Below are 26,227 nucleotides of genomic sequence, written 5' to 3'. Positions count from 1 at the left end.
AGCACTGTGGGCAGCTGGGGCGCAGTCATGCTGGGGACCCCGGAGAATACACTTGACAGTGATCATGATGGGGAAGCTGGGGTATTTTAACTCCCGACGCTTATCCCTCAGGGCCTGAGGGTTGCCCCTGGAGACATGAAATGTTTGGCCCTTTAGGACTGTCCTATGCGGGCTGAGCAAACTTCAGTAGCACCAAGAAATCCCCAGGCAGAGAACGGGGTGGCAGGTGGGGGGCCATGTTCTCGGCCGAGTGTGAGGTCTGCATGCGCTGCAGCCACAGGGAAAGTCAGAGTTGCCTGAGAGTGTGCTCTGAGGTGGAGCATCCCCGGCATCCGCCTTCCTCATCAGTAATAACAAGAGGGCTGACTCAGCACCATGGGAAATGCCAAATATCTCACGTAGTCCTCATGCAGAAACCCACACGGAAGATGTTCTTAATTCCCTTTTGCGAAGGAGGAAGCCAGGGCTTAATGAGATTAAGTGGCCAGTAAGTGGTAGAGTAGGATACCAGCTCAGGCCCGTCGGACTCGAGAGCCTGTTGTGGGCTGGATTGTGGCCCCCTCAAAAAAGATGGCAGCCTGACCCCCAGTACCTTAGAGTGTGACCTCTTTGGAGATCGGGTCTTTACAGAGGTAGTCAAGTTGAAGTGAGGCCATTGACTGGGCCCTAATCCAGTATGACCGGTGTCCTTATAAAAAAAAGGTGGGGGGGGGGGGCAGAGATTAGGACCCAGAGACAGACACACACAGAGGGAAGATGATGGGCAGAGACAGAAGGTTGTAGATCCGTCCCTCACAGCCCTCAGAAGGAGCCAACCCTGCGGACACCTTGATTTTGGACTTCTGGCCTCCAGAACTGCGAGACCATGAATTTCTGGTGTGGTTAACTACGCTCGCTGGACTCTCCTCTCTGAAAATAGGGTGACTGTTGTTAGCCCACACGGTTCATTTGAGGATTAGCCTGGATAATGGCCGCACCATCTCCACATGTACTTGCAGACTGTTCCTGCGAGGCACACATCAGGCGATGTTTGCTGGTTGGCCAGAGGGGACAGTTGTAGGATGGATGTCAGAGCTGTCCACGTCTCCAAGGAGAGAGTTTGTCAGGAGACTAGGGAAATGTGTTGAAAGGTGAAGGAATGACTTGGTTTCTATTGAAACTTGGGCTCAAGGTGCCCTGTCGTGGGCTACCCATTAGCATCCTCCTCCTCCTCCTCCTCAGCTGGAAGATGGGAAAGGAGATTCACCGGCCACCTACTCACCCTCTTTGGAGTGTGGGGACCCAAGTTCAAAGGGAGGAGGTGGGGTGGGAGCGGTGGGGTGAAGTTTGAAAGCCGAATCTGTTTTCCCACAGCCAGTCCTTGAGTCCTCTCGTCTCTTGGGACTCCAGAGCCCCTCAGGATTTCAGTCCACCCCCGGGAGTTGACAGAAGCTATGACTTCTGCCAGCCCAGCTCAGACATGCTGAGTCCCAGGGCACCGGGAACAGCTGTTTGGAGCTCTGATATTTCACTTTGAAAACACTGGGAATCACAGCAGGGGAGGAAAGAAGAACTCCTTTCCTTTCTGAGCGGCCTGCCACTGTCAATGGGCTACCTGCCCTTTTCAGTGTTCAAAAAGACCATTGAAAATAACTCAGAGATTGGGGCACCTGGCTGGCTCAGTCGGTAGAGCGTGCGACTCTTGATCTCGGGGTTGTGAGTTCAAGCCCCGTGTTGGATGTAGAGATTACTGAAAAAATAAAATCTTAGGGGCGCCCAGGTGGCTCCATCGGTTAGGTGTCTCACTCTTGATTTTGGCTCAGGTCATGCTCTCAGGGTGGTGGGATTAAGCCCCTTATCAGGCTCTGTGCTCAGTGGGGAGTGTGCTTGAAGATTCTCTCCCTCTGCCCCCCTCCCACCCCCGTGCGCACACATGCTCTCTCTCTCTCAAATCTTTTTTAAAAATAAAGTCTTAAAAAAAATAAATAACACAGGGGCGCCTGGGTGGCTCAGTCGTTAAGCGTCTGCCTTCGGCTCAGGTCATGATCCCGGGGTCCTGGGATCGAGTCCCGCATCGGGCTCCCTGCTCAGCGGGGAGTCTGCTTCTTTCTCTGCCCCTCACCCCACTTGTGCTCTCTCTCACTTTCTTTGTCCCTCTCTCAAATAAATAAATTAAAAATGTTTAATAAATAAATAAATAACTCAGGAATGATCATCACTATGTAAAAACTAAAATCAATGCCTAGAAAAAAAAACTGACAGCATCACCCTCAAGGTTGGCCAGGGTTATCCTTTGGGAGGTGGTTTTACTGCTCAAGCATATACCTTCCTGTACGGTATTTTCGAAGGTTGCATCATGATCTAATGGTAGCTAATGTATATTAAGCACTTAGCATGTCAAGCACTGTTCCAAGCACTTGTGTGAGGCAAGAACTGATTTGTTCCCATTTTGCAGATGAGGAAACTGAGGCTTATGGGATTACATAACAGTATGTGGTCCTACTGCAGCAGATGCCTGAAGGGGAAAGCCATGAAATGAACTCGCCTCCACTGTCCCTTTTATAACGGTGGTGAGGGCGCAGGGGACTTTGTTTTATTGGTAAATAAAGAGCATTTTTTTTAAAAGCTAAGAAACTAACAGAGATGATAGATGATAGATAGATATAGATAGATAGATGATAAAGGAGAGGTGGGAGAGGAGAGGAGGGGAGGGTAGGGGAAAGGAGGGGAGAGGAGATGGTCTGAATCCCCAGACCACCATGAGCACAGTGTGTGTGGAGGTGTATCTGGGGGTGGGAGGGCAGGCAATGCCATCACACAATAAATACGACTTTAGGAAGACAGAAAATGTATATACTATGTTACGAAGAGACCTCTACAACCTCCAAATGACAGATTGATTTGTTAAGTAAAGAAATGACCTACTTTCTGGTCAGTAAACTTGAGGTCTAAAGCAGGGTTTGGCAAACTCGGACCCATGGACCAAATCCAGCCTGCTGCTTATTTTTGTAAATGAAGTTTTATTGGAAGCCAGCCAGGTCCATTCCTATAGTCTGTGGCAGAGTTGAGTAGTTGTGACTGAGTCCGTGTGGCCAGCAAAGCCTGAAATACTTGCTATCTGGCTCTACAGAAGTTTAAGTTACAATAAAGTAGGATGAACGAATGAGTCTAGAGAGCTAATGCGCGGCATAATGAATACAGAAAATGATACTGGACTGAATACTGAAATTTGCAAAGAGAGTAGATTTCAGGTGCTCTCATCACCAAAAAGAATGTAACCATGTGAGGAGATGCTACGTTAATCAGTGTGACTGTAGGAGCATTTCACTGTGCATGGGTATATTGAATCATCATGTTGCATACCTTAGATATATACAATTTTTATTTAAAAATAGAATTAAGAAAAAAAAGTTTGCCTACCCCTGCCTAGAACAATGCTTCACAAACTGTAACATACACACAACCCCTTGATTCTGATTCGGGGGGTCTGGGGTGGGGCCTGAAATTCTGCCTTTTTGAACGAGCTCCCAGGAGACCCCAGTGCATGGGATTGGGCGAATAACGAACACTCCGCTTGTTTCCATCCAGAGAGGGGGCATGAACCCATTTACCAAAACTTCTCAGCCATCACCTATTGACACATTATCAACACAGATCATTTAGTTCATTTGCCAAATCAAAGGATCCTCCACTTTTCAAAAGAATTTCCAGTGGCATCTGTCGGACCACCCTCCTCCCCACCTGGAGGGTTCCCACTTGGAGGGTGCTTGATTTCTGTGACAGCAGGGGCTCCCGAAATGCATTGCACCAGATGATGGAGAGTGGGGAGAAAAGATGCAAATTTTATATTTATGTTTTATATCAACCTTCAAAAAATATATATGTCAGTTTGGGGGAGGGGTATTTTATAACAGACCTGATCTATTAGTACAGTAAGTCATCGATGCACAACACGGACATAATAAGTGTATGTCCTTCCTAAATAAATACACATGCAGGGCGCCTGGGTGGCTCAGTTGGTTAAGCGACTGCCTTCGGCTCAGGTCATGATCCTGGAGTCCCGGGATCGAGTCCCGGGATCGAGTCCCGCATCGGGCTCCCTGCTCGGCAGGGAGTCTGCTTCTCCCTCTGACCCTCCCCCCTCTCATGCTCGCTCTATCTCATTCTCTCTCTCAAATAAATAAATAAAATCTTTTTTTTTTTAAAGATTTTATTTATTTATTTGACAGAGAGAGACACAGCGAGAGAGGGAACACAAGCAGGGGGAGTGGGAGAGAGAGAGAAGCAGGCTTCCCGCAGAGCAGGGAGCCCGATGCGGGGCTCGATCCCAGGACCCTGGGATCATGACCTGAGCCGAAGGCAGACGCTTAACGACTGAGCCACCCAGGTGCCCCAATAAATAAAATCTTTAAAAAAAAATTTAAATAAATACACATGCACGCTCTGGGGTGTGCAGCAGCCCAGCGTTTTGAGGAACCGGTAGACGTGGGGCATGAGGAGGAAACTGAGCCTGAGCTGTGTTTGCAGCCTGAGTCTGGCCTCGGCAGGCTCTCCACCCGGTGCCCACAGAGCACCGCAGTTAGACCTTGAAGGCATGGCAGCAGGTATACCAGAGAGAAGTGAGTGCCTGGGACAGGTTCAAGTCCTCCCTGGGGGTGCCAGCCACACGGAGTGTCAGAGAACCCGATGGGGCATTTCAGGAGAGGAAGCAGGGGAGGGAGGGGAGTATGCAGGGTCTCCTGCCAGGAGAAGGCTTGCACTGGATGCGTGATAATGGTAGCGAAATTTGCTATCCTTTGTTGAACACCTACTATTTGCCAGCATCTATGCTGAGTCTTTTTTTAAAATTTTTTATTGTTATGTTAATCACCATACATTACATCATTAGTTTTAGATGTAGTGTTCCATGATTCATTGTTTGTGCATAACACCCAGTGCTCCATGCAGAATGTGCCCTCCTCAATACCCACCACCAGGCTAACCCATCCTCCCAACCCCCTCCCCTCTAGAACCCTGTTTGTTTTTCAGAGTCCGTCGTCTCTCATGGTTCGTCTCCCCCTCCGATTTCCCCCCCTTCATTCTTCCCCTCCTGCTATCTTCTTCTTTTTTTTTTTTTTAACATATATTGCATTATTTGTTTCAGAGGTACAGATCTAAGATTCAACAGTCTTGCACAATTCACAGCGCTTACCAGAGCACATACCCTCCCCAGTGTCTATCACCCAGTCACCCCATCCCTCCCACCCCACCCCCCACTCCAGCAACCCTCAGTTTGTTTCCTGAGATTAAGAATTCCTCATATCAGTGAGGTCATTATGCTGAGTCTTACAAACAAATGATTTCATTGATTCTTTGCGAGGTAGGTACTCTTGGTGTCCCCTATTTTATTAAGGAGGAAACTGAGGCCTCAGAAAGGCAGAGTGACTTGCCTGACAACACATGAAGCAGGGGAGAGAAAGACTCCGATTTTCGGAGATACTAATTCATAAGTGCAGTGACCTTCCCAATGAAACACCGGTGGATTTGAACACATTTATGTTAAGTCAGAGCAAACCACACGCGAGACTTGTGCACGAACGATAATGTTTGCTTCTCTTCATTGAGCACTTATTCTGGGCCAAGAACCTTCTACTGGCACCTCCTTTAACCCCTAAGAAACCCTGAAAGGTAGAGGGAAAGGGAGGAGGGTAACCCGCCTAGGCCTCCCTTGCTGCTTCCTAGGCAAGCGGTGTTCTAGGGCCTTCAAGGCCAGGGTGGGGTGGGGACGAGCTGAGCCCAAGAACAAAGGCCCCATCCACTTCTGCCTCCGACTTCTATTTTTACCTTCTGGTATGTATTTCCTCTGAGGGGGCCCGAGATGCTTTTATCTCCTGTGACAGGCCCGGATGCAAGCTCTGTTACTATCCCATCTCACAGAGGAGAAAATGGAGTCTCAGAGAAGCCCGCACATGCCCAAGGCCACACAGTGGCTCAGAAGCAGGGCGGTGGTTTCTCTTAGTTCCCCGGAGGGGACTGACCAGGGTCAGCTTTCAGGCTGTCACTCAGAGCTGTCTCCGGCAGTGCAGAGGGGAGGGAGGAGAGAAGGGAGGGGAGAAGGAGGAGACTGGAGGCTCTGCAGTGTGTCCTGAGCTCCCAGCAGCTCTCGCCTGCTCCCAAGAGAGCTCCAGTGGAAGGGCCTCTCTCCTCCTCTCAGGCCTGCAGGTGGCTTCCTTGGGCCTCGGGATGCAAGGGTGGGGGCGGCCTCCCTGACCCTCCCCTCTGCACAGGCCTTTCCACAGACGGACATCAATATCAGCCGAGGTGAGCACCGGGGCCAGGGCCAGAGCAGGAGGAGAGGAGAACACCTCCCAGACACTTGAGGTTCTGTCAGCGAGGCCTGGTTAGCCTGGGCTGCAGTGGTGGGAGCCGAGCTGAGCCTCCCGACAGCCCTTCCGGCTCCCCTCCCCCCACCCCATCCAGCGGCATTGTCCCCCGCTCAGACTCAAAGAGTCCTGATTTTTTTTTTTTTAAAGATTTTTATTTATTTATTTGAGAGAGAGAGAATGAGAGAGAGCAAGCACATGAGAGGGGGGAGGGTCAGAGGGAGAAGCAGACTCCCCGCCGAGCAGGGAGCCCGATGTGGGACTCGATCCAGGGTCTCCAGGATCATGACCTGAGCCGAAGGCAGTTGCCCAACCAACTGAGCCACCCAGGCACCCCAAGAGTCCTGATTTTTAAATCCCAGCTTAGCATCTTAAAAACGGTGTGACCTCGCCCAAATTTCTTAACCTCTCTGAGCTCAGCTTCCTTCGGAAAATGGGGGTCAGAGTAACACCCTCTGGGGCGACTCTGCAAGGGAAATAAGATAAAGTGGGGCAGTGCTCGCGCTTGGTGCCTGGCACCACAGCAAAGTCTGAAAACGGGATTTCTGTTGGCATTTGGCATCGGGTGCGGGGGCCACCCCCACCTTGACTGTGACGTCTGTTCCCAGGGACCTTTCAGACCTGCTGCTTGCCACCACAGGTTAGGCATGCAAGGGGACACAGTTGTCCCTCTCATGACCTCCCTGGAGGCCACTGCTTGGTGGCCTGCTTCTCTGGGTTTTCTGTGTCCCGGGCAATTAGGACAGCAATTACCAGCCTCTGGCATGTGGCCTCCCAGTGTCCCACGTGAGACTCAGGGCTTCAAAGGAGCTCCGTTTCTTCCTCTTTGCAATGGGAAGACCAGGGTGCTCACTGTGAGGGAACCCCGTCTGGGCGGGAAGATTGCTGAATCCTACCGTCTGCTCTGGGCTGAGGATCTTGCCTGTCGCCTCCACTGTGAGGGTTCTTTCCAAACACTGTTTAAAATATGTAAAATAGGGCGCCTGGGTGGCTCAGTTGGTTAAGCAACTGCCCTCAGCTCAGGTCATGATCCTGGAGTCCTGGGATCGAGTCCCGCATGGGGCTCCCTGCTCAGCGGGGAGTCTGCTTCTCCCGCTCCCCCCTCTTGTGCTCTCTCTCTCTCTCCTCTCACTCTCTCTCTCAAATAAATAAATAAAATCTTTTAAAAAAAATATTTAAAATAATGATAATACCTATAACCAGTTAAGATTTACATAGCCCTGGGCGCCTGGGTGGCTCAGTTGGTTAAGCGACTGCCTTCGGCTCAGGTCGTGATCCTGGAGTCCCGGGATCGAGTCCCGCATCGGGCTCCCTGCTCGGCGGGGGGTCTGCTTCTCCCTCTGACCCTCCCCCCTCTCATGTGCTCTCTGTCTCTCATTCTCTCTCTCTCAAATAAATAAATAAAATCTTTAAAAAAAAAAAAAAAGATTTACATAGCCCTCTCCATGTGCCAGGCATTGTTTTAAGCACTTTTTGTGTATGGATTTATTTAACCTCTGCAATAAGCCTATGACAGACATACTATTTTGATCCCCGTTAAACTCATAATGAAAGTGGAGGATTCCCATAAGACCCCATTATTGGGCTGTTATGGTGTTGGGGTGAATTGAAACAGTGGGGTGATAGGGTTGCCAGATAAAATACCTGATGCCCAGGTACATTTGAATTTCAGATAAACAATCACCTTTTAGTATAAGCATTTCTCAAAGATTGAGTGGGACATAGACTTAAAGTGATTTGTTGTTTAGCTGAAATTCAGATGTACCTGGGCATCCCTCTTAAACCAAGGTGAGTGGTGGTCTTTGTTTATCTAGGTACGCATTAGGGGCTCTGATCTATCATAAACTCTGTCTTCCTTGGCTCGGGCTGCAACAGGAAGTTATTGCTCACAGCTCCGGGGGCTGGGAAGTCGAGGTGCTGCCTAATTCCGTTCCCTGGTGAGGGCTCTCTTCCTGGTTTATAGACGGCCACCTTTCTTGTTGAGTCCTCACGTGGCAGAGAGAGAAAGCGCATGTGCACACACTGGTCTCTCTTCCTCTTCTTGTAAGGACACTAATCCCATCATGGCCCCCCTCCCTCATGACCTCATCTAACTCTAATTACCTCCCTAAGACCCCACTTCCAAACACCATCACACTGGGGCTTAATGCTCCAACATATGAGCGGGGGGGGGGGGGGGGACACAAAAATTCAGTCCATAACCGTGACTTTGCATCCTGGCTCTTAGGCCTCCATCTTCTCATCCATGCAGTAGGCGAGCAGGAGAGAAGGTGGACAAAATATCCTTGAGGTCTGCCTTGTATATCCCATGGCCTTGCCTTTCCGTCCCATGTGTGTGGGAAGGGCCTGAGGCTGAGTTTGCAAGTGGGAGCAACTGGGGAGTCTTCTCTCCCACTCGCTTGTACCTGTGGCACCTCTTTGTGAGCATCAAGTTTCCTCCCCTGGAGAGGGGGGATAATAATGGCGCCTACTAAATGTTTTGGGGATCTTCAATGAGATCGTGCAGATGAAGTGCATAGCACCTGTTAAGTGCTTAAAGAATGAGAGTTAGTTCTTCTGCTACTGCACTTGTTGGTGATACGATAGAAGTGGTCAGGAGACACAGCTTTCTGTTGTGACAAAAGCCTCCCTTGGAGAAAGGACCTTCCAGAGGTCTCTCCCCAGCTCACCCTTATTCTGCCAAGAGGGGAACTGAGATCACTTCAAACCCAGCCGTCTTGGAGAGCTCAGAACTGGAGTTGGCAGGAAGGGTCGGGGAAATCCATTCAGCCCAACATGTTACAGTTGGGGAAACTGAGACCTACAGAGGCCAGTGACCCTGCCAAGGGGTAGATCTCCGGCTCTCCAGGTTCCCAGCCCGGCAGAAAGCCTAGTTCGAGCCTGAGCAGACAGATCTTCTAGAGGAAGGTGACTTCAACCCAGATGAGAATGTGTGAGTGTAAGCGTGTGTGTGTGTGTGAGTGTGTGAGCAAGAGTGTGCATGTTGATGTGTGACTAGGAAGGGTTCCTCTAGGGTCCTGGTGGGCCTTTGCAGGCCACAAAGGTGAGTGCACAGCCAAGAGCCCTCTTTGTTGAGAATGCGCCCTGTTTGTCTTTCTCCTCTGGATCCCAGCCTTCCTGTGCAAAGCAGAACAGAGCATCTGTCATTTCTTCACTCACCCCAAGTCTCCTGACCTTCCATGAACATGCAAATATACGCACAGAGTGCAACTCAGCCACACCTCGAGATTTGCTCTGGGAAAAAAAACAAACAAAAAAAAAACGCTTTAGACACTTCTGAGAGACTTGGGAGGGTTTAGCCAGACTAGAGCCTTTTCCCAAAACTTTTTCTGCGAACTTGGCTTTGATCACATTGTACAAGGGGATTAATGAATGTAAAGTGCTTTAGAAGAGACCTGGCACCTAGTAAAAGCTGCATAAATATTTGCTGTTACGGTTCTTCAACCATTACCATCAAGTTTCCTTTCCTGGCTCCTGAGGCCAAGAACTCTCCACAGCAAAGGCAATTCCAGCAAGGCGTTTGAAGCTGGGGGTGGGGTGGGGTGCTGCTTCTGCAGGGCTTCAGGGGTGGGCAGGGGAATCAGGCTGGCACCGCACCCCCAGCTCCAGGCGGGTTCCGGGTTCCAGGCTGTCTCTGCTGCAGTAATACCTAATGCTTACTAGAATGCCAAGTATGAGCCAGGCCATGGCTGCCTTGTGAAGTAGGCATTATCATCATGTCCATTTTATAGATGAGAAAATGGAGGCACAAAGAGCTGAGTGTCCAACGGGGGCCGTTGGACTCCAGAGTCCAAGCTGGAGCCTAGACGTCTGAGCAACTGGATGTCCGCACTTCCTAGAATACCCCTCGGAGTCTGAATCATAGAGTCAGATCCCAGAGTGCCCCATGGACACTCTGACCCGATTCCCCACCCCACCTCTATGGGCACAGAGCACTCTGCATATTTCTGGACTGTATCTTAGTATATGATGACTCATTGTCGTGAGTGTGTTCCTCTCCCCAGACTGTGAGCAACTTGAGGGCACAGACCTCAAAGCCAAATAGACACCCGGGAGACATGGACTTATTGGCTTGATTAACTTTTAGTCTTAGTCAACTAGCGCAGGCTGCTATAACCTATGGTAAAAAACAAACAAACAAACAAACAACAACAACAAAAAAACATAGATTGGGAGGCTTAAACAATCGGAATTGATTTCTCACGGTTCTGGAGCGTGGGAAGTCCGAAATCAAGATCCTGAGCAATTTGGTTCCTGGTGAGGACTCTTGCTGGGTCCAAGATGGCCACCTTGCTGTGTCCTCACAAATAGAAAAGTGGGGGTGCAGGAGCGCTGGTCTCTCTTTCTCTTCTTATAAGGGCACTAATCCTATCATGGGTGCCCCCCGATAACCCCATTTAACCCTACTCCCCTCCCAAATGCCCCCCTTCCAAAGACATTGGGGATTAGGGCTTCCACATATGAATTTGAGGAGGGGGAGACGCAAACATTCAATCCATGATGTGGTTGAATTTGGTGTTTAATATATTTGTCTTATAAATGGGAAAACCAAGGGCAGAAAAAAGATGTTTTCCGGAGGCGCTTAGTGTTTGGGGAATTCTGAGTTCATCCCGATAACACCACTTGCTAGCTGTGGGAATAAGTGACTTAGCCTCTCTGAGACTCAGTTTCCTCAGCTGTAAAATGGGGATGATACTGACACCCTCCGAGGCTGGTCTCAGCAGTTACATACTCACCACCGAATGAATGGCCGCTGTTTGGGCAATAGAAGAAAGGGCCCAGGGGCGCCTGGGTGGCTCAGTCGGTTAAGCGGCTGCCTTCGGCTCAGGTCATGATCCTGGGGTCCTGGGATCGAGCCCCACGTCCGGCTCCCTGCTCAGTGGGGAGCCTGCTTCTCCCTCTCCCTCTGCCTGCCGCTCTGCCTACTTGTGCTCTCTATCTCTCTGTCAAATAAATAAATAAAAATCTTTAAAAAAAAAAAGATTAAAAAAAAAAAGAAGAAGAAGAAAGGGCCCAGTGCTTTTTTCCTCTGTATCATGTGGCCACAAGCGTGGCCCAGAGAAGGGAAAGCAGAGCTCCGACACGAGAGGCCCAGGACCACCAGCTCTGGAAACCAGAGCCAGGACTCACTGGTGAGGAGGATGGTCTGATGGTGGGACATGTGAACCAGGGAGACAGCAGGAAGGAAAGGCAGTGAGGGTGACAGAGCCCTCCCAGTCGCCACCTTCCAGGACACTGGGAGACTCTTCCTCCTGTCTCCTGGAACATCTGGGGCCCAGTAGTGGGAGTGGGGTGGGGGTTGGGATGTGGACCCCAGAGCCTTCCTCACCTCCTCTCCTGGCTGGCTCTCAAGGCTGATCTGGGCAGGAGGCAGCAGGGTAGTGCATTTGTAGGCGGCTGGATTGGGGCCAGGGGAGCAGGCAGCCAGATTGAGTGGGAAGGTGACAATTTATGCTTTTAAAAAGAGAGAGAGAGAGAGAAAAAAATGAGCCCTGAACTCCACTGGTGTGTTCTTTTTTCTTCACAAGCTCAGAGCTCCCAAAGACTTTGACTCCCACCCCAGCTGGGAGATCTTGGTGACCTTTAGTGCTGGTAATTGAGGTAAAAAGACCTTACCGTTTGGCCTCCTGGTTTCCCGAGCAACAAGCTCCTTTGTGCATGCCTTCCTGTCTCTACCCCTCCCCCCTCCCTGTCACCTCTGGCCTCATCTCTTGCCTTCCCCGCCACCCTCAGATTCCCAGCTTGGCTGAACCATTTGCAAATGTTCTCCAAATGTTCCATTCTCTCATACCTCAGGGCCTTTGCACCTGCTGTGTCCACACAGCGCTTGAAACATTTTCTCTGACTCTTACCTTTCAGGTGTCAGATGAGATAATCATCCCCTCCAGGAAGCCTCCCAGATCTCCAAATCCTTATATGACATGTTTCGGTGCTCCTATGGCAACTCCCTGAAATTTCCCCATCTGGGAAGGGGACTCTGGTGCCCTGTCTTAATCACCCCACAGGCTCCTTGCAGAGAGGGTTGGGGCGGCCACCAGTTCAACTAGAGAGACAAAGGGGACAAACAACCAGCTTCCAAAAATAATTTGGCGGCTGCTCCCTCAAGTTTTTGCCTGCATGACACACATCCACAAATGGCACATTAATGACATTTTATATCTGTGCTTCTTTTTCTTTTTTTTTTTTTTAAGATTTTATTTATTTATTCGAGAGAGAGAATGAGAGAGAGCACATGAGAGGGGGGAGGGTCAGAGGGAGAAGCAGACTCCCTGCCGAGCAGGGAGCCCGATGTGGGACTCGATCCCGGGACTCCAGGATCATGACCTGAGCCGAAGGCAGTCGCTTAACCAACTGAGCCACCCAGGCGCCCCTGTGCTTATTTTTCTTAATGTCGGTCTCCATTAGACTGTAAGACCCAAGAGGTCAGAGGCCACCTCTGTGTAGTTGGCCACAGTATCTCCAGCATTTAGCCAACTAACAGCCTGAGCCCAAGTAGTGCTCTGATAGGACTTGTTGAATGAAAAGGAGTGAACGAAGGACCAGGCCATCAAGACTGAGACTAAAGGAAATGGGCTTAAATGCAGCAGGAATCCCTAAATTAGGTCTGGAGCCATATAGCCTGGCTTTAAAAACTACCTCTGCCGCTTAGGAGCTGTGTGATCTTGGACAAGTTACTCAACCTCTCTGTCTTTAGGTTTCTTCCTCTGTAAAGTGGAAGTGATTATGGTACCTACCTTGTAGAATGTGTGAACGCTAAATGAATTGTTATGTACAAAGAACTTGACACAATGCCTGGCTCAGATGAAAGCTCAGTAGTGTTGATCCTGTTTATTATATTGCCATCATTATCTGACTTGTAAAGCTATAAACCTAGAGAAATCCCTTCACAAGGGAGACACGGATTAGCGAAGGCTATTTCGGGGTTCAGGCTGATGAATGGCCTCTGAGATCCTTCAGTTCTCAGTTTCTCAAATCCCAGAGGCAAAGGGGGTGCGGGATACCAGGCAGGGTGGAGTTCATTATCATCCCAGTGCAAACACGTGGCTTTTTGCCTCCCAGATCCTTCCAATTAAAGGCCTTTGCCTGCCCAGGTGGAAAAGGGAATAATTAAGCAGTGACCTGTCACAGCCCCATTTTCTGGTATGTTTCACTCCAGGCATGTTTGTTCAGTGGAGAAAATCAAAGGAACCAGCAGAGTGGAGGAGGGAGCTTGTTTTCCACAGGGAGACTTGATTTAAAATATCCACCAGGCTTTGGGACCCAGGAGAAGCCTTTGGGCCTTGGGGAGAGGGGAGCGAGGACCCTTGCCCCCTCCTTTCCCCTTCCAGCCCCCTTCATTTAATTATTGCTCTCTCTCTCTCTCTACGTAAAATGCAGTGCCACAAAATCCCTACAAAGAGCTCAGCAACACGCAGAAGGGACAAGCCAGGACTGCCGAGCACAGCTGCCTGGGTGGGGGAAGGGCTGGTTCTGGTCAAACAAGAAAGACCAGTGGCTCTAGTCACTGATGGGAAGCATGGAACCTGTCTGCTTAGCAGAGCTCTCAATTAAAACAACTGACTCTTCCTTTCCCCCAAATAAATGCACAGAGGTACACGCATGTGCACACGCACACATACACACTTTTGATTTTGCATTTAATTTCAGGGGATTCGCTGGATCCCCGAAGCCCCATCAACCCTGGTTATGAACCCCTGAGCTAATCATTAATAATCATACTATCACAGAGCAGTCCATACATGCCACGCATTCCGCGAATTGATCTGGCCCAATTAGTTGGCCTACCAACCTCATGAAGTAAGTGCTAAAAGACTATTAACCATTCTCAGCCCTGTTGATTTCCCTTGATGAAACATCCTGCGGACTTTAAGATCAAAGACTATGGTGTCCCGAGGCTGAGTTCAAATCCCTATCTGCCACGGACTAGCAGGATGACCTTGGGCAAGTCACTTGACCTGTCTAAGCCTCGGTTTCCCTGTATGTGTTTGGCATGTCACAAATGCTCCGAGAATGTTGTCCACTACTTAATTATTCAAGAGCTCAGCCAGCTATTACAGTGGCTGGAAAGGCAAAGATCCCACGTCCTTGGGTGGCCGCAAAAGGGACCCCAAATGTCAGCCAGCTTGACAGCTCAGAAGGGAGGGAATGTGCTATTGCTGGTGGCTGGGACCCCGGGCTCCAGATCCCAGTCCAACAGGTCTCACCACCCCCCACTGCTACAGGTGTGCCACCTAATGTTGTTCAAGGAAGGTTCTCGGCATGCCTTCCTCCCCCCAGCCAGTCATCTTGAGTCGTTTCCAAAAAGAGTATCTCCTAAGAAGCCTTCAGGGGGGCTGACGCTTGGGAGAACTTTATTGTCTCAATCATGGGTTTTCCATGTGTGCTTTTTTTTTCAGAATTAAGAGCACATCCTGAACCCCAGCAGTTCGATGGGCTTACAGATATAAATAGTTCAATGGGCTATCGTTTGTCAATAAACATGTGGAAAAATCTCCGCCCTCACCAGAGAGCTCAGAATTGCAAATTGAAACAAGATACCATTTTTTGCTTATAAAATTTGCAAAGATTGCCATGAAAGTGATAACACTCAGCGCTGGCAAGGGCACTGTGAGATGGGCACTCTCAGGCATTACCGTGGGAGTATAAATTGCTTTCAGGAGGCAATTTAGCAAAATTGTATCAAAGCCTTAAAAATCTCTCCTCGGAAAATCACCAGAAATGCTGAAAAAGCTTGATGCACAAGGGCTGTTCATCTCAGCACTGGGTGTAATTGTTTTTAAAAAAGGGAACCAGTCTAATTATCCACAAATAGGGGAATGATTAAATCAACTCAAGGGGGGCCACTCAGTGGAGGATTCGAGAGCTATTTAAAACCATGTTTACAAAAATTTATAATGACGTGGGGGAAATACGTTCTCATTTTTGGAACTCGGAATACTGACAGGTATGTATAGTACAATATAAGAATTGAGTTTTTACAAATCATTGCATTCAAGCGTGACATGAAGAAAAATACACCAGAGCAGTAACATTTTTCCAAGTGTTCTATAATAAGCATATATTACTCTTGTCATTTGGTAAATGTTAGGTATGCACGTGTTCTCTGGACCTCAAGTGTAGAATTTTACTAATCATAATGGGCCATGTTTTATGTTCACTCTTGAAAAGACGTCACAAGCTGTAGGAACAATGTCTGCGCACTGCCCACCCTCCTGCCAGTCTGTTTTCTTTCTGCCCACAGGCATGCCGGAGCTGCCGCAGGCTTCCCTGTGCCCACTGTTCTGGATGGAGTTCAAAGGCCACTGCTATAGATTTTTCCCTCTCAATAAGACTTGGGCCGAGGCCGACTTCTACTGCTCTGAGTTCTCCACTGGCAGGAAATCCACCAAACTGACCTCCATCCACAGGTGAGTGGACATCCATCCCCCATGGCCCAACCAAGCACCCCCTTTGGAAAGGGGAGTGAAAAATGGCATTTCTCACTGGTGTTTCTCTTGGGTAATTCTAGCTAGCTTTGATCTAGCCCGAATTCTCTTTGAAATTGGTCCAGCCCAATTTCTCATTGAAACAGTAGAAGGCAAAGCATTTATCCTGGGTGGCAAATAGCAAGCTGCAGGATCCGTCTTTATAAGTGCTGATTTTGTGCAGAGGGCTTGACCCTGTGATAACAACTCACATAACATACATACGAAGACTATAATATGAGGAATAATAACTGACATTTATTTGCTTGGCATTTATATACATCATCATATTGAAGCTCTCTCAAACCATATTAGGTAGGTATCTTCATTGCACAGACATGGAACCTGATCCTCCAGAAAGGTAACTTGCTTAAAGTTAGCTAGCTAGAAAGTGGTGGAGCTGGGATTTGAACCTGAACAGTTGAATTCCATAGCCCACCCACCAAGGCCTCCTTCCACATTCCTCTGTGTCTCCCAAGCCCCAGCCACACGGACCGTCTCAAAGTTCTCCAGTCTGATCCAGCCCTTTTGGTCCTCCATACCTTTGCACAATCTGTTCCCTCTGCAGGGAATTCCTATCCCCATCTTCTCCTCCAGATAAATACCTCCTTAACCTTCAGGCTCATCTCTTCACTGAAGTCACCCTGACTCCATGGCACCCTACTTGCACTCATCGACCACCTCTCCTAGAGCATTTTTTTCATCACCTTATTAGGACTTGTTTTCACCTCAGACATCCTGGACCATGTGTGGGTTCCTTCAAGCCAACTATGCTATGTTCCATTGGCACCCAAACTACAACTTCACAATCCTGCTTCTGTTTTTCAAGAATCTCAAAGACTTGGGCGCCTGGGTGGCTCAGTTGGTTAAGCGACTGCCTTCGGCTCAGGTCATGATCCTGGAGTCCCTGGATCGAGTCCCGCATCGGGCTCCCCACTCGGCGGGGAGTCTGCTTCTCCCTCTGGCCCTCCCCCCTCTCATGTGCTCTCTCTCATTCTCTCTCTCTCAAATAAATAAATAAAATCTTTAAAAAAAAAAAAAAAGAATCTCAAAGACTTGAAGCTGGAAAGACAGTTGGTTCTTTATGCTTTAGAGTCCCCGAATTTTGGTAAGAATGGAGAAGGGGTCCTCTATCTTAGTGTGTAAGCGAATCCTCCATGTTTTTATCCAACCAATGTGGAGAGCTCCCACTGTATTCTCAGTGGTGCTGAGGGAATATAGCGTGGCAGTCAGGTCTATCAGGAGAACAGGAACCACTACAAATATTCAAAACAGAGAATTTAATACACACGGGTGATGGAATCTAAGAACTTAAAGAGGCAGTAGTGAGGCAGTCCAGAGATTCACAATGGCAGGAAGCCAATCCCACCCCTAACGGGAGGGCAAACCAGCCTTAGAGGATCTGGAGCCACCGGGGTGAGGCAGCCCCTGCCAGTGACTCCCAAGGCAGAGAGGGAGACAAATACCCTGGCTTCTCTCTCCCTCCCACCCTCATCTGTGCCTCCCACCACGGGCAGGGCAGCTGACAAGAAAACCGGCGAAAAATGGTCTTCAGGGCAAATTCCCTGTGATAGAGAACAGAGCGCAGGATTGGCACTGACAAGGATGGATCAAAGACGTTCTCAGAAACTGTGAGCCTATAGAGGAAAATGAGATCCATGTGATAAAGAGTATATTTTTAAAATGATTCCAGGGGTTGGGGCGCCTGGGTGGCTCAGTCGGTTAAGCGTCTGCCTTCAGCTCAGGTCGTGATCCCAGGGTCCTGGGATCGAGCCCTGCATCGGGCTCCCTGCTCCGCGGGAAGCCTGCTTCTCTCTCTCCTCCCTGCTCATGCTCTCTTCTCGCTATCTCTGTCTGTCTCTCTCTCAAATAAATAAATAAAATCTTTTTTAAAAATTAAAATAAAATAAAATTATTCCAGGGGCACCTGGGTGGCTCAGTCGGTTAAGTGTCCGACTCTTGATTTCAGCTCAGGTCATGATCTCAGGGTCGTGAGATCGAGTCCCACGCTCAGTGTGGAGCCTGCTTAAGATTCTATCTCTCCCTCCACCCCCCACCCCAGCACTTGCTCTCTCTCTCTCTTAAAAAAAAATTCCAAATGAAGATTTCCGTTTAGCCAGCCCACAGGAAGGGCAGCTCAGCCTGTTCATGGTGCTTGTAATCTCAACCTTGGTTAGCTGGGCATCAGAAAGGATTGCAGGCAAACTGGGGGACTTCCGGCAATCCCCGACCCAATTCCTGTTCTTTTCTGCCTTGACTTACCTTCTTCCTGTCTTCTCAACTCCTACTGCTCCTCCTTGCCTTTCTTACACTAACAGTCTCTCCCTTTCCTCTCCTTTACAGGTAGTTTTCCATGTTGGCATATAATACTTTCCTGAAGACATGTAGGAAAGTTAAACCTGAACAATTCATTCATCTATTATACATGAAGTTCAGTTTGCATAAAGCTAGACACCATTATAAAATCCTTAATTACATCTTATCTTTGAGACACAGCCTGAGTCTAAATTTCTGGTGGTTTTTTTCATGCTTTTTCAATTTTTTTCTTTCATAATTACACACACAATCAGTTTATGTCCGTGGAGCATCTGATTGAAGCTTAAGATCCTCATACTTTCTGCTTACCTGATAATTTCCATCTTTGTTTCAAGCAACAGTTGAATTGAATTAAGTTCATCTGATCCATGCTCCTGATTACTGGCAGTAGCACCTTGGGCTTCTCTCTCTGTTCCTGTTATTTTTGACCAGATATGGGGGAAATGCAATAAATTATTGAAATAGTTTCCCAAGCAGGTGTTGTTGAGCAAAGATGGCAAAATCGCTAAAAGTGACTGGGCAGCCATCCACCAAAATGTATGTTCAGCAGTCAATGTAGCCAAATTGTGCACGAGAGAGGCGTTGGGGGATGCCAGTGCTTACCCAGCTGGGTAGGACCAAGGTCAGCGACCCACTGGGCTGAAGAACACTTTGTCCCCAGAAATTGGATCATTCCCATGTCAGACCACACACTCTTGGAACATCGATATTGAATCGAGCCTGCTGACGGCATGAGAGAGAAGACGTCAAACAGAAATAAGACTTGATATTGGTCTGTGTGGTCCTTGTGGCCCATTTGGGGAGACCAGACCTTGAGAAATAGAGAACTAAGCCAACCAGCCTACCCCTAAGAGGTCAGAAATGGGTGTTCCAGGCGGTCCAGGAGTGGATAGGGGGTGCTCATGGAAGGCTTCCTGGAAAAACTGGTCCTGGATCAGGACCCTGAAGAATTTAGGAAGCTTAAGGAATGGGAACAGCAGATGTTCCAGATGGAGAAGCCCACGGGAGGAGATGTGATGTGCCTTAAGGGCACTAAAGTCAGATAGTGCTGGACCAGTCCCAGCTCCATCACTTCCTCCGCTCACGATCTGACCAAGGAGACCAAGCATCTGAAGTTCTTCCACAGTTAGCTTGGCCGAGTGCTCAACAGTGGGAGCTGTTAATGGTTTCATTTATTATCACCCTAGGCATCTCAGGGGCTCAGTTCTTAGTTAGTGTTCTCATGTCAGCTCATCTTTCCAAGGGCATGCAAGCCCTGCCTCGCTCACCCTCTTTCCCCTCCATTTCCTCCAATAGTATTGGTGTTAGTCTCTTCAGGCTGCTATTGCAACAATACTACAGATGTGGGGGGGGGCTGATAAACCACAGAAATGTATTTCTCCCAGTTCTGGAGGCTGGAAGTCCAAGATCAGGGTGCCAGCCATGGTTGGGTTCTTGGTGAGAGCCCGCTCCCTGGTTCACAAATGGCCCATCTTTGTGCTGTGTCCTCACATGGTGGAAGGGGTGAGAAGGCTCTCCAGCATCTCTTTTATCAGGGCACTCCCACTTAAGGACCTCCCAAATGTCCCACCTCCTAATATGATCACATTGGGCGTTAGGATTTCAACATAGGAACTTTGGGGGGACACAAATATTCAAACCATAGCAGAAGGCATTGGTGTCTTCTGGGGGATTCTCACCTCCTATTTCAAAGAGCTTATAAAATAATTCACCTAACAAAAGAAATCAGTGAAGGATGCTGAAGGCTGTCTGCTGCTAAAAACAACAAAGAAATGGAGATGGATGGATAGATAGAGAGATAGACACACAGAAATTTCCATTCGATCATTAACATGTTCCCTGAGCACTGTGTTGTGTGTATGGCACCAATGAACTCATTGAGTCCTCACATCAAAATGGCACTGGGGCAGACCCTTCTAGTAGCTTACTCCACAGCCATGACTAATCCCTTTGCCTGTTGCCTGTGTAAGAAGTTAAGAAAGCTAGATTTCACTTTCCAGCCTCCTTTGCAGCTCCCACTGGCCATAAAACCCAGTTCGGCCAATTGGATGTAAGGGGAAGTTTGTAAGGGGCATCTTGGAAATACTCTCCTCCCTGATCAATGGACACGGGCATGTGGAGAAGGCCCAGTTTCCATCACTGCCTTTCCTTCTTGGCTTGTAGTCATGTGGGGACATGGTCCTTGGAGCTGCGGGAAGACCCTGGAGGAAGGTCATGGCGTACCCAGTGCCCGGACATCGGCGAGCCTGGAAAATGCCATTGGCCAAGCTCAGGAGGGTGGGCTAGGGGTGCCATAAAGCGTGTCTGCTCTCGTTGGCTTCGTCTGAATGGCCGCTGTCCGGAGGCTGCCACCTTGTCCAAAATGCCCACTCTTAAATTTCCTTTGTCTTGAGCCATTGGTAGCAAATCAAAGCAGACATGTTTATTCTTCTTAATTTCATGTTTGTGGAAGAAATTAGTAGTCCATTCCAGAAGCACTCAGACTTCTGGCACTCTGAATCATTCTCGACACGGTTCTCCAGGCAGTCATATTCAGGGAGCTGCTTAATAGATATTGTTTGAACTAAATCTTTGCGTCTCTCCCAAATTCATATGTTGAAACCTAACCCCCAATGTGATGGTATTGGGAGATGGGGCCTTTGGGAGGTGATTAGTTCAGGAGGGTGAAGCCCTTATGAATGGGATTAGTGCCCTTCTGCAAGAGGCCCCTCCAGAGCTCCCTAGCCCCTTCCCCCTTATGAGGATACAGTGAGAAGTCTGTGACCCCAAAGCTGGCCCTTCCCTGACCCTGCTGGCCCCCTGATCTTGGACCTCCAGCCTCCAGAACTGTGAGAAATAGATTTCCGTTGTTGGAAAGCCACCCGGTGTATGGTACTTGGTTACAGCAGCCTGAAAAGACTAAGACACTTTCTAAAGGAGAGTGATCTGTTCCCTGGAGGCCTTTGGTTTGCGGAGTGGGCTCTGTAAGTTCAAGACCAGAGCTGAATTTTCCAGGAAAGCAAAAGATTTTGGAGATGGTATGCAAGAAAAAAAATTAGTAGGGTAAGTAAGGACTGGCAGCAAAAGGAGGGCTTTTGAGAAAAAACAAAAATGTCTAGTGGAGATTTTCATTAAGTTGTTTGATGGGCGCAATGTGGTATAAACCTCTTTCTTTTTCTTCGTGATATTGTCAATCGAGTCCACCTTGTTTGCTCGTGCTTTTGAGGCAGATTTATTTATTTATTTATTTATTTATTTTTAAAGATTTTTTATTTATTTATCTGAGAGAGAGAATGGGAGACAGAGAGCATGAGAGGGGGAGGGTCAGAGGGAGAAGCAGACTCCCCGCTGAGCAGGGAGCTGATGCGGGACTCGATCCGGGGACTCCAGGATCATGACCTGAGCCGAAGGCAGTCGCCTAACCAACTGAGCCACCCAGGCGCCCCTTGAGGCAGATTTAAATCTTTCGGATGAATAGCAGTGCTGAGATCTGCCTTGAACTGGCATGAATCCAATCCAGAGGTGCCTCTGGCAGGGCAGTCACATATGGGTGATGTAATTAAAGAAGGAAAAAGCGGGGTTGCATCAGACCCTCAATTTACTGTGGTCCAGGAACGTTAACAAGGATTGCTTTCAGTTTGCAACTCTGTCCTATGAAAAGAGGCAAGGAATAACCCACTTACTGTGTTCCTTACGTTTGCAGCTGGGAAGAGAATGTCTTTGTGTATGACCTTATCAACAGCTGTGTGCCTGGGATCCCAGCCGACGTCTGGACAGGGCTTCATGATCACAGACAGGTAAGGAAGCCGTGACTACCAGGTACTGCTGGAAGCTCCCAACCAAGACGCCGTTTCGATTTAGCCAACCTTGTGCATGGAACCTCTATGCCAGGTCACTGCTGCGTGCCCAGCACACGGAGAGAAATCAGACACCGAGATGCCCCAGTTAGAATACAGTGGTGTGAATGAGCCTATGATGGGAACATAGTATGGTCAGGGGAGGCCTTTGTTTGGGTCTGAGTTCTCGAAAAAGCAGACACAAAAATATGATTAGATGTGCAAGAGATTTCTGAGGGGAAAAAGCTGTGAAGAAAAAAAGAGGAGGGGGCATAAGGAGGCAGGGAAGGTCTCCGGACAGCGAGGTGGGTCTGAGACCTGGGAGGGGTGCGGGGGAAGGAAGACCAGGGAGGAAGAGCCTCTGATTATAGCAGAGTTCTGAGAAGGACTTGGCTAGGCCCGTGGGGAGTCCGCAGGCAAAGGAGGGCCAGGAGAGGAAGCCCACATGGGGCAGGAATGGGCCAGCACTAGCACCCCTGAGTTCTTGCTGAGTCACTGACGGGGCACAGCCTGGAGGAAGCCCGGTCTCACTGTGAATGCTGGGATGAATCCCAAGGGGCAGGGGAGCTGAGGCGGTCAGTCAGCCATGTTCCCTGTAGCCGGTCCTCCTAAAGGAGCTCCAGGCAGTGTCCTTCCATGGCTGCCACAGCCTTCCTAGGTTAGAGACATTTAAGCTACTATCTAATGGATAAATAGTCAGCCAGAGGAAGAAGCATTCCAGGGAGAGGGAACAGCATGGGCAAAAGGCCTAAGGTGTGAGCACTTCTGACCCATTCGAGGGCATTAAAGACAAGCGGGTCGGGGATGCAGAGCGGGGCAGTGGTCAATGGATTCATGGTGAAGGGTTAGGCCAAAACGGAGAGCTGACGCCAGATCTTATACCTGGTGATATCACCGCAGACTCCACCTGGAAGTTTTGTCCCCAGACTTTCCCTGGGTGAGCTGAATACTGTCTCTGTTCTGAGAGGCGTGTACTACCAGCCCTGCCCCAGGGTACTGTGGGGAACCGGGCCCCGGTTCCCCCTCCCGTCCTGCGGCTGACTGGCTGGTAGGTGACTTCGGGCATTTTTTTTTTTTTTTTTAACCTCTCTGAGCTTCAGTTTCTTCGTAGTGCCTTGTTGTAGAAAGTCAGTGAGCTTAGCCTGGTGTTTGGAGCACGATCACGGCTCGTTTAGGCTGGCTGGGGCTGCTATCAGAGTGGCAGAGGTAACCATACTGACCAGACTCGACAGAGATACATCTTTTAAGCCCATAGAATTCAGCTGGCAAGAAACTATATAGAAGTTGTCATTAAAAAAAAAAAACAAAAAAAACCCGACAACATTTCTATTTGTAACAGTAACTTTAAAATGGGACCATGGTGAGGGGGGAGGGTGCGCCTGGGCGGCTCAGTCGGTTAAGCGTCTGGCTCTTGGTTTTGGCTCAGGTCGTGATGTCAGGGTCCTGAGATAGAGCCCCAGGTCAGGCTCCGTGCTCATCGGGGAGTCTGCTTGAGGATTTTCTCTCTCCCTCCGCCCCTCCCCCCCTCTTGTACGCATGGGCTTTCTCTCTCTCTCTCTCAAATAAATATTAAAATAAAATGGGATTATAGGGGTGCCTGGCTGGCTCAGTCAGAAGAGCATGCAACTCTTGATCTTGAGGTCGTGAGTTCAAGCCCCTCATTGGGCATAGGGAGAACTTAAATAAGCTTAAATATATATATATACACATATATACATATAAATAAAATAAAATGGGATGATGAACACACTTAATTGGGGTTTAAGGAACCTATATTACAAGATTTAAGAATAATAATAACAAACAGTACAGTCAAAGGGCTTGTTTTTTTAAACTTTTCTTTTCAGGGCCAGGCACTGTGAGCCCTTTGCGTGCTTTACTTCGTCAGCCCTCACAATAGCTTTCTGGGGGAGATATTAGCCCCGTTGTAAAGGTGCGGAAACAGACCCGAGAGGTTAAGCCCCTTGTCCAGACTGCAGGGAAGAAGAGGGTAGAGCTGGACAGGCAAGCTCGAGAACTCTCTCGTAGAGGCGGCATGCTATTTCCATTATCTGACGCCCCCTCCGTAATCATCAGTGCTTCGGGGGAGACTTTTCTAAGAACTTGAATAAATGCAGAAACGGCTTGTGTTCCAGAACATTGCAAAGATGTAGTTCTCCCCACAGTTAATTTGCACATTTATTTTAACACCAATCACATTCCCAACAGGCGTTTTCTTGTAATTGGACAGAGCGGTCCCACCTCGGGCAAGAAGAATACACACTATGTTGGACAAAAGGAAAGAAATGAAGGGTGACCCCTGCCCACTGGTAAATTAAAAAAAAAAAAAAAAAGTGGAGTAGTAGGTACAGTCTTGGGTACTGCAGTCACAGACGTGGGTTTGAATCCCAGCAGGAAGGCTCTATGAGCGGTATGAATTTGGCTGGACCAGTCTGAGTCTCGGTTTCCTCATCTCTGAAAGGGAGATGCAGATGCCCACTCAGAGGACAGTGAGGCTAAGGCGCCTGGCGTGGCACCTAGTAAGGCTTCACCAAACAGTTGCGTGGTGCTAATTACAGTGTCTCACATCCACGTGAGGACTTCTGTTCTGCTCCGCATGGAGGTGTTACAGTGTCTTCCTGGAGGTGGGGCTGGCGCTATTGCCAGATCTTTCTCTCACGGGCTTGCCTCCTCGGACTCCGGATGGGGCTGCCTAGGAAGGGCAGTTTGAATGGACCGACGGCCCCTCCTATGACTACAGCTACTGGGACGGGAACCAGCCGGGTGACAGTGTCCACGCGGACCCAGAAGAGGAGGACTGCGTGCAGATATGATACCAGCCCACCAGCAGTGGGTGCCCCTGAGACCAGGGCTCTCGCAGGGGTGCTGGGGAAGTGCCACGGATGGCAGGGAGACTGGCGAATTAGGTGGCTGGGGGCGTCCTTCTCCACAGCGGATACAGTTTATCTTTTTTTTTTTTTTAAGATTTTATTTATGTATTTGACAGAGAGAGACACAGCGAGAGAGGGAACACAAGCAGGGGGAGTGGGAGAGGGAGAAGCAGGCTTCCCGCCGAGCAGGGAGCCCGATGTGGGGCTCGATCCCAGGACCCTGGGATCATGACCTGAGCCAAAAGCAGACGCTTAACTGACTGAGCCACCCAGGCGCCCCAGTGGATACAGTTTAAACAGTACGTAGTGCTGCATTGTTGGATGAAAAGGTGTTAGTGACGCAAGCACGGGGCGGGTGGGGGGAGGTACAAAGATTGGTCAAAGGACAGTGCTTCCGTGTCCGCTCACCAATGCACCCAAGTACCAGTCCTCACCCCAGGCTCCTGAGTATGAGAACGGAGGTGTGCCTGGGGCAGCACCCGGTGTAAGCAGTGAAAAGAATACACACCTGGGTTCAAGCCCTGGCCCTGCTGCTTTCTAGCTCTGTGTCCTTGCGGGGAATTACTTATTCTCTCTGACATTCCGTTTCCTCTTCTGTAAAATGGATTTAGTAATCGTTGCTACCCACAGGGCAGATCTGAGGCTTATAGGAGGTACAGTTGGTCCAGCACACGGGCAAGAGCATGAATGCCCTTGCTGGAAACCCAGCTCCACCCCTGATTAATCACGCGGCCCAAAGTGAATGCCTTAACCTCTTGGTGCCTCAGTGTCTTCATCTGCAAACTGGGCTCATGATACTTAACTCACAGGGTTGCTGTGAGGAAGAAAGAAGCTAATGTACATAAAGTGGCCACAAGGGCTCGCATGAGGTATTAGCAATCACCGCCATCAGCATTAATGACATTGCCACTCCTCACACCAATCTTGAGAAGTAAAAACTATTAATATTCTCATTTTGCAGATGAAGAAACAGAGGCTCAGAGAAGTTAAGTGATTTGCTCGTGGTCACACAGCAAGTAGTGAAGTGGGTTTCAGACAAAGACCTACCAAAGTCCAGATTCAAGCCCTCAACTGCTACTCCCTCTGTGCTCCTTTTTCTTTTCCTGATTAGAGGAGGGAGGGATGGAACAGGGACTTGCTACCCTGGGGGCCAGGCTGGAGCCTGGTAGCCAGAGCTGGGCCCAGCCTCAGGGTGAAGTTTGTTCCACCCCATGCACAGTGGCAAGTCAAGACCAGCCTTATGAGAGAGAAAGGCTGGACAGCTGCCTCCTCAAGCATCAGCAAGAAAGGGGTGCTGGTGCAGACACGAGGCCACTGGAGAGGGCTTTTACTCCAGTGGGGTGGTGAGGTGACTTTTACTGTGGTAGGTGGACCCTCACCCAGGTTCTCTGCTTCTTGCCACTGCAGCTCTGAGGTCACGG

The 26,227-nt window shown here is 49.2% G+C and overlaps 1 protein-coding gene across 1 annotated transcript; it reads left to right on the top strand.

Annotated features, from left to right (window-relative positions):
• Positions 1–15,584: 15,584 nt before the first annotated feature.
• Positions 15,585–24,749, top strand: CLEC19A (C-type lectin domain containing 19A). The gene is made up of 3 exons (XM_021698028.1): positions 15,585–15,748; positions 21,804–21,897; positions 24,633–24,749. Exons 1-3 carry the CDS (start codon positions 15,585–15,587, stop codon positions 24,747–24,749), a joined length of 375 nt encoding a protein of 124 aa, XP_021553703.1.
• Positions 24,750–26,227: the final 1,478 nt, after the last annotated feature.

The sequence above is a fragment of the Neomonachus schauinslandi genome, chromosome 5 (genome assembly GCF_002201575.2).
Source record: "Neomonachus schauinslandi chromosome 5, ASM220157v2, whole genome shotgun sequence".
NCBI lineage: Eukaryota > Metazoa > Chordata > Mammalia > Carnivora > Phocidae > Neomonachus > Neomonachus schauinslandi.
This window is presented reverse-complemented; position numbering and strand designations above follow the sequence as displayed.

Excerpts from the sequence above, each read along its gene's own strand:
- CLEC19A (XM_021698028.1), top strand. The coding sequence starts at position 15,585 with ATGCCGGAGCTGCCGCAGGCTTCCCTGTGCCCACTGTTCTGGATGGAG. Across the intron at positions 15,749-21,803 it reads AAACTGACCTCCATCCACAG|CTGGGAAGAGAATGTCTTTG; the intron begins GTGAGTGGACAT and ends TTACGTTTGCAG. Across the intron at positions 21,898-24,632 it reads GGCTTCATGATCACAGACAG|GAAGGGCAGTTTGAATGGAC; the intron begins GTAAGGAAGCCG and ends GGGGCTGCCTAG.